At 46.1% G+C, this 17455-nt stretch overlaps 1 protein-coding gene across 3 annotated transcripts in view; it reads right to left on the bottom strand.

The window, feature by feature from the left end:
- The window catches only part of LOC105478460 (phosphoinositide-3-kinase adaptor protein 1), a 129983-nt gene that overhangs the window by 7277 nt on the left and 105251 nt on the right, over positions 1-17455 (bottom strand). For all 3 annotated transcript variants that reach the window (XM_011735797.3, XM_011735798.3, XM_071069374.1), the window contains 3 exons: positions 10744-10899; positions 5011-5081; positions 3326-3444 (listed from right to left, as the gene is read on the bottom strand). In XM_011735797.3, coding sequence (XP_011734099.1) covers positions 3326-3444; positions 5011-5081; positions 10744-10899 — 346 coding nt within the window. The remainder of the gene's footprint in view (positions 1-3325; positions 3445-5010; positions 5082-10743; positions 10900-17455) is intronic.

Raw genomic sequence — 17455 nt, 5'->3', positions numbered from 1 at the left:
CAATGGCATCATCAGCTATTCCTGTTCTAGAAAGGGCACTCTGACTGCAATGTGGAGGAGGGAGTGACTGGAGGAAGGGAGGTAAGTGTGGGCCTTCAAGAATGAACTTAGGTGCTAGCAGATGGAAAAGAGGGTGGATCTAACAGCTGAAAGAGCAGCAGAATGGACAGAGCCTGAAGACACACTGGATATGAGAGCTGTGAGGGGGGCAGGGATCAAGGATGACTCCCAGGTTTGGGGCTTAGGGAAGGGAGAGAATGGTCCCACTATCTCAGGCTGGGAACTCATGAGAAGAAGGCAGTTTGGGGTAGAGAATGGTAGGTGCGTCGATGAGTTCAGTTTTGCACAGGCTATGTTGGAGATACTGGTGGGGTCCCTGAGTGAAGATCCCCTGTCAACTGTAGGAAAGAGAAGGCTGAGATGGAGATGGAGACTTGGGGTCTTTGTCTGCTGGTGGCAATTCAAGCTGTGGTACAGCATGTAGAGTGAGCAGAAGCATGGACCAGAACTGGGATGGAGTGGGATGGAGGCTGTACCACCAGTGCTGCTGTTTGGTTTGGGCCAGGGGTTAGCGGGGAGGTTAGAACACAGGCAGAGAAGAGGTGCTGATTCCTAGATCTGACAGTGGAGTCTAGGACACCAACGCCAGCCTTCAATCCTGTCTGTAAGCAGGTCAAGCATTGAAGCCATTCTGGAGAGAGACCCATTTTATTATCTGCTCAAATATCTCCTTATTTTATTGTGAAAATTGCGTACTCACACATCTTTTTTCACACCAAAAATGCACCCAAACCCTAAGTTCTATCAATTACAAACTGCTTTGTAAACATTATTTCTTTAGCAAAAAATGTTTTCCTCCTTTTCTCTCCCCATCTCTATCATAACATGCTTCCAGACTCCCCAGACAACTCAACCACCATCTCTTTTTACAAATTTACATGCTTCCTAGTTTCTATCCTTTAATTTTTGGAACCTGTTTCCCTGGTTGTTTTCTCTTTCTCTTCTGTTAACAAAATCCCACCGAAATTTTATAGCTAAAGTTTCAAACTTGACAACTCTTTTATCTTGGTACATTTAGACAACTGCCTTCAAAGTCCTCAACCTTCTGGAATAAAAGGCCTTGGATCTTGAACCGCCTCCTCTAATACTTAGACTTTCTTGGATAGGTATAAAACAATGCCTATGAGATGAAGTCTGGTAGGTTTGCCACACAGAGCAAGTCTCAACCCAATCTCAAGCCCCAGTTTCTACATCTGCAAAATGGGATAACACTAAATACCTACCTCTTAGGATTGTGGAGAGAATTAAACAGGATAATGCATTTAATATGTTTAACAGAATACCTGCCACATAGTAAGTTTCAATAAATAACAGCATTTATCACCATCACTGCTCTTGGTAAGCCCTCCAATCACCAACTATGTAATAATTTTCAAGCAACAGAGCACAATGCAAATTCAGGTGATGGGACTAGATTGCTGCTAAGCTTCCTTCCAGGACTAATATTCTAATCCATGCCCTCCAGTCTACACCAGGGAGGCGTGCCCGGTGGATGTGGCACAGCTTGGGCCTGGGCGATGTTTGAGTAGCAAGTGCCAACACACAAATGTTGCTGTGAGCACATGGAAAAGTGATAAATAGCAAAGGGAGAAATGGAAAGATCCTTAGCACAGAGCCAGCTTCTCGTTCCAGAAAACCAGAAGAAAGGCCTCCTTGTTGCACTTTCTCAACAAATTCCACTGATGAGCTTCATCTAAAAGTTTCAAAATGCAAAAACCAAACCAAAACCCTGGTTGAAGAAAAGCTTCCTCCTTCCTTATGCCCCATCAACACATGACCATTTTATTTTAAACATCAAAGAATTAACTCCTGAGACAGGCCTTGGCTTTTATTCCCAAGGGCTCCTTTATGCATCTGTGGACTCACAGCTAGCTGTGACCACTCTGTCCGTACTCCACAAGACCAGACCATAAAAAGGTTCCTACCAGAGGCCCAAGTATCATATAAACAAAGGCATACATCAGAGTCTAGTAAATTAGTCAAATTATTTGGTCTAATGCTCATCTTCAAATCTCTAGATATTAACTCCTCTCTTGTATAAAATAAAAAATCACTTATATTGCTGAGTTCTTACTATAGGCCAAGAACTCAATGCTTATGACTCTGCAGAAAGTTCTGTTATTATCCCCATTTCATAGACAAAGAAATTGAGGCTGGGCATGGCGGCTCATGTCTGTAATCCCAGCACTTTGGGAGGCTGAGGCGAGCAGATCACCTGAGGTCAGGAGTTCGAGGCCAGCCTGGTCAACATGGTGAAACCCTGTCTCTATTAAAAATACAAAAATTAGCCGGGCATGGTGGCAGGTACCTGTAATCCCAGCTATTTGGGAGGCTGAGGCAGGAGAATCACTTGAACCCAGTAGGCAGAGGTTGCAGTGAGCCGAGATCACACCACTGCACTCCAGCCTGGGTAATAGAGCAAGAATCTATCTCAAAAAAAAAAAAAAAAAGGAAATTGAAATACATGAAAGTTAAAGTTAAATAGTTCTTGCAAGTTTGCAAACAGCTGCTGGAGACTTGACCCCAGGTAGGGGGGCTCTAGAATCAGGCTTCCCACCACCATACGATGTGGCCTGTCACCTGCATTTTCATTTCCAATTCCTTCATATTTTCTGTTCCCCAAAAGGCACTGTCCCTACAGTCCAGCCAAGGGAATTAGTTATTGGAGAGTTGAATTCTAGCCAAATGGATAAAAAGTATTTTAAAAGTTGACATTTTTCAATGTATTTCATTTATGAAACATTGCATTTGCTATTTAAAGTATTTGCAACTAAATAATGCATCACTTAATTAATGAAGGGTCCATATTAAAATATGTCCAATGGAGCAGGCATTTCAGTTAGCTCTGTGCTTATTCTTTTTTTTTTTTTTTTTTTTTTTTTTTGAGACAGAGTCTCGCTCTGTTGCCCAGACTAGAGTGCAGTGTGGAGCATGATCTCAGCTCACTGTAACCTCTGCCTCCCGGGTTCAAGCGATTCTCCTGCCTAAGCCTCCCGAGTAGCTGGGACTATAGGTGCATGCCATCATGCCCAGCTAATTTTTTGTATTTTAGTAGAGATGGAGTTTCACCGTATTAGCCAGGATGGTCTCGATCTCCAGACCTTGTGATCCACCCGCCTTGACCTCCCAAAGTGCTGGGATTACAGGTATGAGGCACTGCGCCCAGCTCTGTGCTTATTCTTTAGTCATCTTAGGTGTTTCCAAGTCCTATTCTCCCCTAGGATTCAGAGATAAGGGAAAAATTTCATATCAGTTTTGATGTTACCTCTGTGAGGCAGCTCTCGGAGGCACCCTGGGGGGTCTCTCAAGGGACATGGTGGGTGCCCCATCCACTTGTGGGGGACCTGGACTGCGGCTTCTGGTAACCTCAGGGACTTCATTATCCTGCAGCAAACAAGATGAGAAAGAAAGGCGAAAACTACATTCAGCAACCAGCACAGCTGGACAACCATAACCCAAAAGCCGCTTGGTCCTCCTTAGGCTGGGGCTGAAGGTTGTTCGCAAACTGAAAATCAACCCAGCCCTACCTGGCAGCTTTCCATTTCCTCCTGAAGTCACTGAGGACGACAGTCTGGCCCCAATGATCATTAATTGCCTGAATTCTAATTCCTTGCTACTCAAAGTGTGCCCTGTGACTGGTCAGCATCAGCATCAGGTGGAAGCTTCTTAGAAATGCCCACCTAAGGACCCTTCTCAGAAGGCTTCAGAGTTGGCAGTGACCCATGTGGCCCCTCCTGCTTGTCCCAGCCACTGGTCCCCGGATCAAGCTAGACACATGTCCCAAATTGAGCCAACTTGGAATGGGGCCTCAACCGAAAGCAGCAACTTACTCCCTGCTCGGAGGCCTAGTGGACTCAGGGGACTGGAGAAGCAGAAGGCAGCAGTGTGAGGGGAAAGAAAGCGGACGTGTGCAGAGAAGCAGAGACCAAAGAACTTTTGGGCCTGGGACACACAGAACAGTGACCCCGGCTCCCTCTGACAGGTCCTGCAGCTCCTAATCCAGCCCCGAAGGGTGGCCCCTAACCCTGGATCCCCTGAGACTCATCGGCTCCTTCCCTTTTGGTTTCACTAGTAAGAGTGGATTTCCAGCTATTTCCTTCCTTCCTTTCTTTCCTTCTGTTCTATTTATTGAGGTGAAGTTAACATAAACGTAACCATTTTAAAGTGGACAATTCAGTGGCATTGAGTGTATTTATAATGTTGTGCACCCTCTATCTAGTCTAGTCTTAAAACATTTTCATCACCCAAAAAGAAACCCTGTGTGATGGTGAATACTGACTGTCAACTTGATTGGATTGAAGGATGCAAAGTATTGATCCTGGGTGTGTCTGTGAGGGTGTTGCCAAAGGAGATTAACATTTGAGTCAGTGGGCTGGGGGAGGCAGACCCACCCTTCGTCTGCGTGGGCACTATCTAGTCAGCTGCCAGTGATATAAAGCAGTCAGAACAATGTGAAAAGGAGAGACTGGCTTAGCCTCCCAGCCTACATCTTTCTCCCATGCTGCATGCTTCCTGCCCTCAAACACTGGACTCCAAGTTCTCCTGTTCTGAGGACTTGGACTGGCTTCCTTGCTCCTTGGCTTGCAGGCAGCCTATTTTGGGACTCTGTGATTGTGTGAGTTAATACTACTTAATAAACGCCACACACACACACACACACACACACACACACACACACACACACATACACACACACACACATCCCTCTAGAGAACCCTGACTAATACCCCTGTCCCCATTAAGCAGTTTCTTCCCATTCCTCCTCCCTCGAGCCCTGGCAACCACCAATCTGCAAACTGTCTCTGTGGATTTGCCCACTCTGGCATTTCATATAAATGGAATCCTATAATATATGACCTTCTGTGTCTAGCTCCTTTCACCTGGGTTTCTATCTCTTGCGATGAAACGACCCCTAGGACAAGATAGGTGGGGTGGAGTCCCAGTTCTCACCTCATTGTCCCCTTCCATCCCGCTGCTCACACTGAGGAGGCTCCGGGTGCTGGAGCGGTTACTCGTGCTACCTAAAGGGTAGAAAGAAAATCAGCTGGATTGAGGATTCTTTCAGGCTAAAATAAAATAGAGAACTCTAGCACTTACTTAGTTTTATTGATATAAATAATACATAAGCTGTAAGTATGGGGTTCTTCAAACTTTGGCCATCTTATACTTTTTGTTTTTTTAGAGACAAGGTCTTGCTGGAGTGCAGTGGCATGATCACAGCTCACGGTAGCCTCAAACTCCTGGACACAAACAATCCTCCTGCCTTAGCCCCCTAAGTAGCTGGGACTACAGGTGTGTGCCGCCACGCCTAGCCAATTTTCTTTCTTTTTTTTTTTGTAGCAACAGGATCTCACTCTGTTGAGCAGGCTGGTCTTCAACTCTTGGGCTCAAGAGATCCTCCTGCCTCAGCCTCCCAAAGTGCTAGAATTACAAGTGTGAGCCACTATGTCCAGCCTTATACCATTTTATTAGAGTTCAGTTTTTCTTTCAGCATGAAAAAAATTCACTTTTTGATGACTAACTTTGGCATTACTGCTACCATTGACTGAGGGCTTTGAAAATGTGATTGCCATTTAACCCCTATGAAAATCATGTTTGATATTAGTGCTCCAGATTGAAGGACAAGACAGCAAAGGTGTTCTGATTCTCAGCTCTTCAGTGGTATTTCTAAAATCTGCAAACTAACTTTGTTGCTGCAGTTTTTTACTTAGGAATTCTAGCAAATGGGTATGTATCACCCATGCAGACATGCCTTATAATAAGCAGCCAGACCCTTTGACACAAAACAAAATGCAAAGTACACACTCAAAAGTATAATTTTTTTTCCCCCAAAACTGAGTTTTGCTCTGTTACCCAGGCTGGAGTGCAGTGGCACAATCTCAGCTCACTGCAACCTCCGCCTCCCAGGTTCAAGCGATTCTCCTGCCTCAGCCTCCCAAGTAGCTGGGACTACAGGCACATGCCACCACGCCTGGCTAATTTTTGTATTTTTAGTAGAGACAGCATTTCACCATGTTAGCCAGGCTGGTCTCAAACTCCTGACCTCATGATCCACCCACCTTGGCCTCCCAAAGAGCTGGGATTACAGGTGTGAGCCACCATGCCCAGCCCTCAAAAGTATAATTTATGTTCATGGTCAGAATTGTCACTGTGTGAGTTTAGGCACTTGAGGCTTTTCAGTTGGGAATTTATCGCCTGCATCATTAGAATAGCACCATCCAATAGAACTTTCAGGGCATCTTTTATTATGTGTTATCCAATATGGTAGCAAGTGGAAAACATGGCTAGTACAACCAAGGAAATGAATTTTAAATTTTATTTAGTTGTAATTAACTTAAAAATTTAAATAACCACATGTGGTCAGTGGCTACCATACTGGACAGCACAGCATTTTAAGTCCCAGCACATGGTGATCTAGCAGAGAAGAAGAAAGAGTAAGAGTTAATCAACAAAAACAAGGAGATCTTAACTTTAATTTTCCAATATTCTCACTAACAACATAGTCAAGATCTTAGGTTTGCTGAATTTCCACTTCAAATAGCTCCTGGTCATGTAAGTTTATAGGTAGTCAAAAAATAGTTTTGACTGCATTCTGATATCAACTTTGAGCAAATTAATTTAGATGTTAGCTTGAATAGAGCAGGTTAAGATTATAAGTTTAAATTCTTTTTGGGGGGCAGATTTTTAAATTTAAAATAATATGTCAAAATGTTTCTATAATCCAGGGGATGCAGAATTTGTTTATTAAGGAACATGAGTCAGGTGCGGTAGCTCACGCCTGTAATCCCAACACTTTGGGAGGCCGAGGCGGGTAGATCACGAGGTCAGCAGTTCAAGACCAGCCTGGCCAAGATGGTGAAACCCTATATCTACTAAAAATACAAAAATTAGCTGGGCGTGGTGGCGGGTGCTTGTAATTCCAGCTACTTGGGAGACTGAGGCAGAGAACTGCTTGAACCTGGGAGGCAGAGATTGCAGTGAGCCAAGATCATGCTACTGCACTTCAGCCTGGGTGACAGAGCGAGACTCCGTCTCAAAAAAAAAAAAAAAAAAGGAACATGTGATCCTGTCGCTTTCTACTCGTTACCGATACGTAACACTGCTCAAGGACCAGGCATTTTCTCCCTACTCTTCCCAGCCCACAGCCCACTCCTGTCCACAAGTTTAAAACCTCCTCAGTCTCTAAGGCTCAGGACAAATGCTATCAAAACCTTCCCACATTCCCCCAACTAAAAGTAACCCCTCGGGCCCACGGGCCCCCAACCCTTTGTGGCTAAGCCTCCCCATGCCATTCCTCATTGTCCATCACATTCCCTTATGATGAGCCATAATCCTTTTGAAGTTTATCTACTAGCAAGAAGTAATAAAGCTGCCACAGGCACCGGCTCCATGACTCCGGAAACTCATAGCCATCAGTTCCCCCTGTCCCTTCTGCTGGCATTCTTAAATCTTCAACCCCAGTGTTTGGCTCTGAACCTTGGGCCTGGCCCTCCTCCTCTCCAGGCTGATGACTTGCTTGCCCAAATCCCCTCTAGGCTGCACAGTTGTTAGGAGACTCTCACCCCAGCTCCCATCATCTTCACACTTGCCAGGGGGAAGGGGGGCAGTGCCCACCCCTTGGTAGGCTTCTACCATCAGGGGAGAAGTACCGGACAAGCATCTAATGCCATGCTACTCTTGTACTTTCTCTCCTCCGTTACAAGCCTCCTAAGGACAGGCTCTGGTTCTTTTTCATCTTTGGTTCTCTAGCATACAGCCTAGCTCAGTATACACAGAGCCGTCCTCAGTATTTGGTGGATCAATGAGTGAGAGAAAAAAATGACCATATAAAAGTATACTATGATTCTTAAGAACCTTAGTTACACTTGAAATTAGAGTTTGTTTTAAAAAAGAAAGAAAAAAAAAAGAAACTTGGGCCAGACAACCTAGGAGGTCAACAACCTTTCTGTTATGAAATTTTTGTTCTCTTAAACATAACACTAGTATCTGGCGCTTGAATTTTTAGTTATAACCAGATTTAACCTGCAACTGTTTTTCCACGGTTCCCAAGAGACGACAGCTGCACCATAATACAAACAGTGCTTTTTTAAGGGTGTGACTCAGGGGGTTAAGGGGCAGTTGGTGGATAAGCTGGGCCATCCTCACTCTCCCTCCCTGCCATGGGAACTATTTCTATTTGGAAGGCAGTACAGCCCCACAGTTGAAAGCACAGGAAGATATGGATGTGAATCCCAGACCCCCTGCTTGCTTGCCAAGAGACTTGGGGCAAGTCGCCTACCCTCTCTGTTCCATTTTCTTATCTAGAAACTCACAGCATTGTTATATAAAATGAACCCGAAAATATGGTGACATGCTTGGCACAGGGCACGCAAAGAGTAAGCATTTGATTAACGGAAGCAGCTATCTGCACCATTATCCATTTCAAGATGGTAAGACTAACCCCTAGTGACCCCCAGTCAATGCCCCCGCCCAGGATCCACACCTTTGTATGCTCCTGCCCCCTGCCGCACTCTAGCTTAGCCACATGACCTGCTTTGGCCAATATGGCATTAGCAAGTGTGATGCAAGCCAAAGCTTGATAGGCACTAGCACACTGGGGCTTTTCCTTTTGGCCTATTCCATCTACAGATCTTGTTGCTATATAAAAGGCTATGAATTAAAGGCCACGTGTAGAGAGGCCCTGGAGGATGAGAGGTTTCCTTGGATGTTCCAGCCCAAGCAGAGCTTACAGCTGAATGCTGACTCATGAGTGACCCCAGCCGATGCCACAGAGGAGAGATGAACCACCATCCCCACTGAGTCCTGTTTAAGTTGTAGGATAAGGCATAAATAAAGGGTTGTTTTAAGCCACTATGTTTTGGCATGGTTTATTGCATGGCAATAGATAATGGAAACTGTATAACGAGCTGGGTGCAGACCACAGCCACAAAGTAGAGTAAAATCCATTGGTCTGTCATTTAGTAACATTTTCTAACCAGATAAGCCAGCCAACCCTGGGCACTAAACCACTGCACAAGGGGAAAAGTACAGTTTATTCTTCCCATCTTCTCCTCACCCCAGGCTATCCCCCAAAAAACGTATACACAAAATCTGTTCAATTACTCTGAACCTGAAACTAGTGCATTTGTCTTGTTAAATTTCCAGCTGTCACTCTCCTCACCAACCCTGGAATGCACTGTCCTCACCCTGAGAGGGTTCTACCACTTCTCCTCTCCTCTTCCACAGGTCTGAGAGACAGAGATAGCCAGCTGTCCCTTGCTCCTTCTGCCACTTGTGATCCCTGAGGACATCTCTCCCATTCCTGAACTTGTCAGAATTCTCAAATTGCTCCCAGTGGGCTTTGCATACAAATGATCACCCCCATTAAGTAAGGGGAAGTTTTCTCCTCTGTCCAGACTAGACTTCCCAGGCAGTCATGTGATAGGCTGTGGGTCCGTTTTGACAGGTAATGATGGCAGAAACATTCACCTGAAAGAGAAAGGAGCTAGGATCTACTCGCACCTTTGCCATTCACTGGCTATGTAACCTTGGGCAAAATTCTGTCTCTTTCTGGGTCACAAATACCCCATCTATACAGGATGAAGGAAAACTAGCTCAGAGGTTCTTGACCTAAGTCCATGGGTGGGCAAAGTTGTGTGTGTGTGCACACATACACATGCATATACCTGTGCGTGGGTCTGGGGGACAGAGCCAAAGTATATATCAGATTCTCAAGGAGCTTTGTGATGCAGAAAAGATTAAGAACTCCTGGGTTAGATAACCTTCCTGCTCCAACATGCGTTATGGGGTTCTCTGCCCGACATTTAAGGAGATATGAGTCCTGAAATTCAGTTGCTCTCTGGCTCCTTTATTGCTTTCCTAGCTGTTTTGTTAGCACTGAAATGTATGAAATAAGAGAAACTCGATCTATGTGGCTTGTGAACCAGTGTGTCTGGAGTCAGCTAACACTGCCCTAGATACGGGAACAAAGCCCTCAGCTCCTGCCTGGTGCATCAGGCTGTATTGTCTGTGCAATCAGATGACTATTGAAGCCTTCCAGCCAAAAGGAAGGCATTTCCTAATTAGATCCTCAACTTGCCTGTAAAGTTGGAATGTTCGAATTTGAGTCTATTATTTTCTTTTTTTCTTCTTTCTTTTTATTTTACTTGAGTCCATTATTTTCTGATATTTCTGACTCTGTGCCCTTTCCCTTGCTTTGTTGTAGTTGAGGAAGCAGCAAAGAATGGTGGCTAAGAGTCTTGGCTCTGTATCCAGAATGAGTTCAAATTCCGGCTACTCCACATTAGCTATTTAACCTAGGCCGGAGCACTAAGCCTCTTGCTTCCTCCTCAGTAAACAGAGATGACAGTGCCTATTTCATAGAGCTTCAGTGAGAATTAAATTAGATAATCTATAAAGAGGCTTAGAATATAGTAAATGCTCAATACATGTTAACTATTAGTATTAGGTTTTGATATTTAGAAAAGGGCTAGAGTAATAATTATCAAGTAACCGGGCTTCATGGGATACGAAGCAAACCTCATAGGCAAACGGTAACTCTGCCCCACCTTTTACACCTCTCAAACCCAAACCAGGCCCCACTGGAGATCTCCTGTGCTCTTAAGAGGATGTTTCCTAAGGCCCAAGGGCGCCAGCTGGAGCCCAGCCGAGAAGGCCCCACCCCCTGCACCCCCAGCTGCTCACTTGCTGTGCTGGAGGTGCTGTCTGTTTTCCAGTCTCCTCGTCTCAGCTCCGTCCTGGGGGGAATGACACTTTTCCTGGGGCCACTCTCATAGACTCCAAACTCCACTTTCACAGGCAGGTGCTGTGAGTGCCGAATTGGGACCGTGATCTCCAAGTCTGGAATTGGAGGAAAGAGGGATAAGCTGTCAAGATACCAGACTGTCACCTACCAAGCTGCCCAGCGGCTTCCCTCCGCCTGGAGCCCGCAGGGGAGGGGAGGGGAAAAGACCATGGGAGAGGGAGCGGCCCTGGGTTGGTGGCCCCCTCCCCTTCAGCACTGAAACTACTGAATCCTGTGTGGCTGTCACTGAGAGACTGAAGAGAGGGATAGAATAATGTGAGAAAGGGACAGAGAAGTGCTTCTGCATCAGGGAGCAGAAAGAACAAACCATAAGAGAAAGGTTTGGGCCCTCAGCCCTGCCACTTAGCAGCTGTGGAACTCCAGCAAGACAGCTCTCCTCTCTGAATCACTACCCTTATCTGAGGAGGGGTATGTCCATCCTTGACTGTAGAAACAGGCTGCGCTATGCACCAAGCACAGTTCTGAAAGCTTTGGTATTTTTCACTCATTTAACCCTCACAACACCCAAGAAATAAATATTATTATCATCAATGCCAGCAGAAACTAAGGTACAGAGAAGTGACGTAGCATGTCCTGTCAAACAGCTGGTAAGCGGCAGAGCTGGGATTTGAACCCAAGCTCCGGAGTCTAGGCTCTTAACCACTGCTCATACAGCCTCTCACTCTCTGCATAAGGGATGGATGGTGGGTGGGTGGGTGTGGGGTGGGTGGCCCACACGCACAGTCATGATCCAGAAAGCTAATGAAAGGAGGTCCTTCAGGCCTATGAAGAATTTTGTGACTTGCAAGGCTCATGGGGTAAAGAGAGCTGATGCCTTTGTCGAACAAAGCACTGACCTGACCTTCTTACTGGCTTAGCCCTGCCCAGAGGTTATCTCTATTCCTCCCTACATTTCCAATGCTGGATTCTAGGAGCAGAAAACAGTTCCTCTGATGAGTAGAAAAAAAGTCTGGGGGCAGCAGCACCAACTTCTTCCTGAAGGCAAGATGTGCTCCTGGCTCAAGACTCACCCGGCTGCCTAGGACCTTCTCAAGCCCAGGGGCAGGGTTTACACAGCGGTGGCTGTACAAACTTGGGTAGAAGAGGTGTTAGCTTTGGGGACGTGTGCTTTTATCTTCTGGTACCACTTCCTCCTCTACCTCTACCCTTCTAGGGGACAGGCGTGGCAGGAAGTTCAGAGAGTCCAGGGGCAGAGGTGGCTCCACCTACCAAAGCCAGAAATCTGGCGGGGTGAATGGATAAACTGGAACAGGATGAAGGAGCAGCCAGAGGAAAGGGCACACCAAATCCCCCAGTGAACATTCGGCACAGAGAATGATCAGAGTGGATTGTTGGCTTGCATAGGCATGAGCCTTCCTCATCTGGAGACTCCGGCTTCAGGTGTAGTGTATGGTCCAAGTGTCCAACCAGCTTCCTAGGTTTTTGTGTAATCCAGGTCTTTTTCACATGCTGGGGCTCTCTTGGCTACAACCATGCCACGGAAACACCCACCCCAGCTTGGAGCTACTTGGGCAAAAGATAGCCAAGGGCACTCTCACATGGGTGGCACCCACAGTATCTTAGAGACCAAATGAGTGTCAGTCTTTTTATTTTTCTTCCAGCTCTGGCCTAGATTTTTAAAGATCATTTTTTGTTTGTTCATTCGTTCATTTGTTTGTTTGTTTGAGACAGAATCTCACTCTGTCACCAGGCTGGAGTGCAGTGGCACCACCTTGGCTCACTGCAACCTCCACCTCCTGGATTCAAGCAATTCTCCTGCCTCAGCCTCTGAGTAGCTGGGACTATAGGCATGTGCCACCACACCCAGCTAATTTTTGCATTTTTAGTAGAGACGGGGTTTCACCATGTTGGCCAGGATGGTCTCGATTTCTTGACCTCATGATCCACCCATCTCGGCCTCCCAAAGTGCTGGGATTACAGGCATGAGCCACTGCATCCAGCCAAAAATCATTTTTTTTTAAAGGGAGATTCTGGTTTGCTTAATTAGCTTCAAGGAGGCAACTTTTTAATCTCAACTAATTCTATAAAGAAGGAAAGTAAAATACACAGGAAAAAAACAGGGGGTCAAAAGTTCAAAAAATCAGGTAGAACCAGTCCGAATGTTTATAAAATCCTGATATCTTTGAATAAAGGTACAATGCTAGGAATAATTATCACGATTATATTGCATAGTGCTTTCCCAAAGTGCATTTAGATGCATTATTATACCTCCTTTAAACTTCATGACTTCTCCATTAAGTAAGTAAGTCAGGTATAGCCCCCAGTGAGGAAACTGAGGCACAGAGTGGTTAAAGGAATTGGATCATAAAGTGATTCAGTGACAAAACGGGAATCAGAACCCAAGTTTCCTGGGACCCGGTTAGCTCCTCTATGTCCTGCTCCACAGGACACACCCAGAACACAAATATTGATTATCTTCTCTGTGAGGCCATGGCTCTCACCAGCCCTTCTCTAATTTCCTACGCCATCAGCGCTCTGTACCAGCCCAGTAAGAGCAAACAATCCCCTGGGGTTGAAGAAAAATGGTCAAGTTATTAAGAACAGTCTTAATTTTTAATTCTCTTTGGCGTTCTAACCCAAATTAAAGATTAATATTTTTTCCCTAAGGCAAACAAAGTTCTCAAATGAAAAATCAGTCATTGTGTTTAGAATGGGTTACATTCTTAGAAAAGATCCTTTAAGCACAAATCTTATTCATCAACCCTAATTTTCCTATAGATCAATGTTATCGTGTGTCAATAATATGTCATATTTACTCAACCATAAATGATGCCCTCGCTTTGGCAATTGCCACCCTTGGACCTCAGCATGCAGTACAGGGTCCAACTTCCAATTGCCTGAGACTGTTTCTCGTAGCAGAATGATGAGTGCCCCTCCCCAAGCAGGCCTCCACCAACGGCGGATGGGAGCTGCTGTGTAAACGTCCCAGCTGTCTCATCGCTCAGGTGGGTGTACTCCACTGACTCCTACCTGTCTCACTTCTCCATCCCCCACCGCATTCCCTGGGATCACCTCCCACACCAGCTATTTGCTCTCAAATCCTTATCAGGGGAGAAAAGTTCTAGAAATGGAAGTGGTAATGCTGGCACAACACTGTGAATGTACTTTATGCCACTAAATTGTATACTTTTTTTTTTTTTTTTTTTTGAGACAGAGTCTCGCACTGTCGCCCAGGCTGGAGTGCAGTGGTGCCACCTTGGCTCACTGCAATCTCCACCTACCGCGTTCAAACAGTTCTCCTGCCTCAGCCTCCTGAGTAGCTGGGACTAGAGGCACGTGCCACCACACCCAGCTAATATTTGTATTTTTGTTAGAGACAAGGTTTTGCCATGTTGGCCAGGCTGCTCTCAAACTCCTGGCCTCAAGTGATCCTCCCACTTCAGCCTCCAAAAGTGCCAGGATTACAGGTGTGAGCCACCACACACAGCCTGAATTATACACTTTAAAATGGTTCACATGGTGAATTTTATGTTATGTATATTTTATTACAATAAAAACCACTAACAAGGAGGCCCCTGGGGCCAACAGGCAGAACATTCTCCCATATAGATTGCTTGCCGTACCCGGTCATTCTTCTTTGGTATCTAATTATATACAGTTTAATCTCTCAATAGTTATGACTTGATTAAAGCACCTGATATAAAAAGTACAAATACTTAACATCCCTCTCCCCAAAATGTCCTTGTCAGAGGGTCTGCTTCTTGGAGAGTGGGGGATGGGGGATACAGATGGGCAAACTAAGCCATGTTCTTTTGGTAAATTGTAGACATTGACCATTCTGATTTAGACTATAGCTACTGGTGGGCATCAATCATTTGTTCACAGCCTGAACAGCCTTGGGCGAACCTTGCATAATGTTTCAGAACTTGTTATTCATTCTGGATGGCCCTGCCTGAGAGGACCCCAGCTGGTGTGTGGGCCTCTATGTAATCATGAGCGCGGACACGTTTAGGAGTACTCCCATGTGCCAGGCACTGTGCTGGGCACTGGTTATACCCTCACTCATTCAGTGCTCCCTCCTGGGGTGGGCACTTTCACTTTTACCATTTTGTGAAGGAGGACTGACGCTCAGGGAGGTGAAATATCTTGCCCACAGCTCCCAGCTAGTGAGGGGTGAGCCGTGAGAAGGAATTTGACCCCAACCTCGCTGGCCCCAGAGTCCATCCCTGTACCCCTCTACTCCTCTGCATGTGCGTCTGTCCTGCTTCAGTACCTCCAGTGGCACCAGGTGGAGCCCAGGTGAGTGGTCAGAATGTGATGAGACCCAGAAGGCTCAGGTCTTGAGCCCAGACTGCTGAGCACACGTGACTCCAACACTAGGACTCCTGGGCCTTCAAACACTGGGTGCACCGCCAAATCACAGGTTTCTTGAAGCTGTCTGTATTTAAAAACCTGAAATGTTTCATTTCATCAACACTTCTATCTTTGGACTATCTTATGGAATCTAGTTTTAAAAAGCATCTCAGCTCTTTTATCACTGAGACCCCTATTATCTGACCCTAGGATGACTGTGTAGATCTCGAAAAGCTTTTCTGCTTTCTCTCCTTTCTCTTCCTTTCAACCAGGAGGACAGACAAGTGTGAACTCAGGTACCAGCAGCATAAATTTAAAATCCAGATACCCAAGCAGAAGTCATAGGATGATCTCTCTGACCTTCTGCAATGGTTAAAACCTCTTAACCCCTCTTCTCCCAAAATCATTAACATTCATTAGGTCAGTACTATCTTCAAAACACTGTGTTAGGCATGGTGGAACAGACCCTAGTAGGGCAAGCCAGGCCTGTGTGAACACAAAGATAACTGACTCATTAGCTACCAGATGGTGAAGCGAGTGTCTCATAGGTCTCTGTATTTGGCAGGGTGCCTGGTGCTTGTTAAGTGTGGGATGAATGAGTGGTGTCACCAAACAGTTTCCTGAAACCAACTATTCCAACAAAGCCTTCTAGAGCTCCATCACTGTACTGTTCTGCGCGCTGGGGACTCCCCGGAGCACACAGCAGACAAGTTTTTGCCCAAGTGGAGCTTCTAGTAGGAGGGAGATGGGGTGTTGGGCCATACCTTGAGGACAGAAACCTAAGATGATTCCAGTCTGTGATATGTGAAAAGAGAGGACGCCAGGGAACAGGAAGTAAGTCGTGGAGGGCTACTCTGGAGAGAATGGCAGAGAAGGCCTCCGATGAGGAGATGCTACACTGAACTCTGAAGGATGAAAAGGGCCGGAAGGTGAAGATATGGGGAAAGGCAGGGGAATGGCAAGTACATAGGCCCTGAGGGAGAAATGCTCTTGGCTTATTAGAGCAATAAAAAGGAGTCCAGGGACTGTGGCACAGGGTTTGGGGGAGAATGGAGGATGAGCTCAGGGGGCAGATCACATAGGGCCTTGTAGGCTGTGAGCAGGAATATGATTTTACCCTGAGTGGGACAGGAGCCCCTGGAAGGCTTTCATCAAGGGCATAGCATTATCTGATTTTTAAATTTTTTAAACATCATTGGCTACGATGGGTTAACTATAGAGAGACAACAGTGAATATGGGGAGACGACTGAGTGGCTACTCCCTTAGTCTAGGCACGAGATGATATGGCTTGGCTGCAGCAGTGCCATGGGAGATGGTTAGAAATGACCAGATTTAGGATGCGCTTTGGAAGCAGCACATCTGTGGACTGCTGATGGCTTGGATAAAGGAATGAGGTGATAGCAACCAGAGACAGAAAAAGAGAAGTGCCAGATGAATGGAAGGAGTGGTAGGTCCCACATACGCTTGAACGAGTAAGGAATACCATGTCCTAGGGTGGTCCAGGAAGGCGTTACTGAGAAGGGGCTGCCAGGGCTGGATCTTGCAGCCCAGTAGTTTTCATACAGGTGAGAAGGAAGAGGCATGGCATGAGCAAGGGGCCCATGGCAGGAGAGAATGTCCTGTTTGGAGACCAGGGTGTTACCAGTCCCACTAGGTTCATGGGAAGTCAGGCAGTTGATGGCAGCTGGAGAGAGACTGTGGAAGCTGTGCACAAACAGGGCTAGATTTTAACTTGGTTCTTCGTGTAATAGGGCTCCATCCATTCAAGATCTGAGTGCCTCTGAAAGCCTTCTCCTGCATGCTCCTCTTGCTATAAGGTTGGCCTCGGTTAATCACAGAGGCCCACTATGCCAGAGACTCTCTGTGGGAAGATGCATTGTGGGTAAATGCCAACTTCTTGCTCAGGGGTGGTGGTGCCACATGGCTGGCACAGAGGGTAGGCTTAAGGGGAGCGGGCCCAGTCCATAGTGTGCACTACTGGAATTTGTGGCCCTGCGAGTGCAGCGTGGGAGCCCTGCTACACCTGGGGCATGGGCTTCTGAAGCACTAAATGGTGTGGATGCAGATGATGCCATTGCTCACCAGAATCAGAAACAGACACCATGTAAATGGGATTTTCCCTTTTTCTGCTTAAAAAACATACATCCTCCTAACTGCCAAAGGGAGAGTCAGGTGCCTGCAGAGGAAGTATCACCATCCTCTTCGAGTGAAAAGGTGGAAGGATGCAGAGTTGAATCCACTTATTCACTTCTGTGCATGTCTTATGTATCAGGTAACAGATTGTTTACAGAATAAAT

Source organism: Macaca nemestrina, chromosome 9 (genome assembly GCF_043159975.1).
Source record: "Macaca nemestrina isolate mMacNem1 chromosome 9, mMacNem.hap1, whole genome shotgun sequence".
Taxonomy (NCBI): domain Eukaryota; kingdom Metazoa; phylum Chordata; class Mammalia; order Primates; family Cercopithecidae; genus Macaca; species Macaca nemestrina.
Note: the sequence above shows the minus strand (reverse complement) of the source record. Positions and strands in the feature narration are given on the sequence as shown.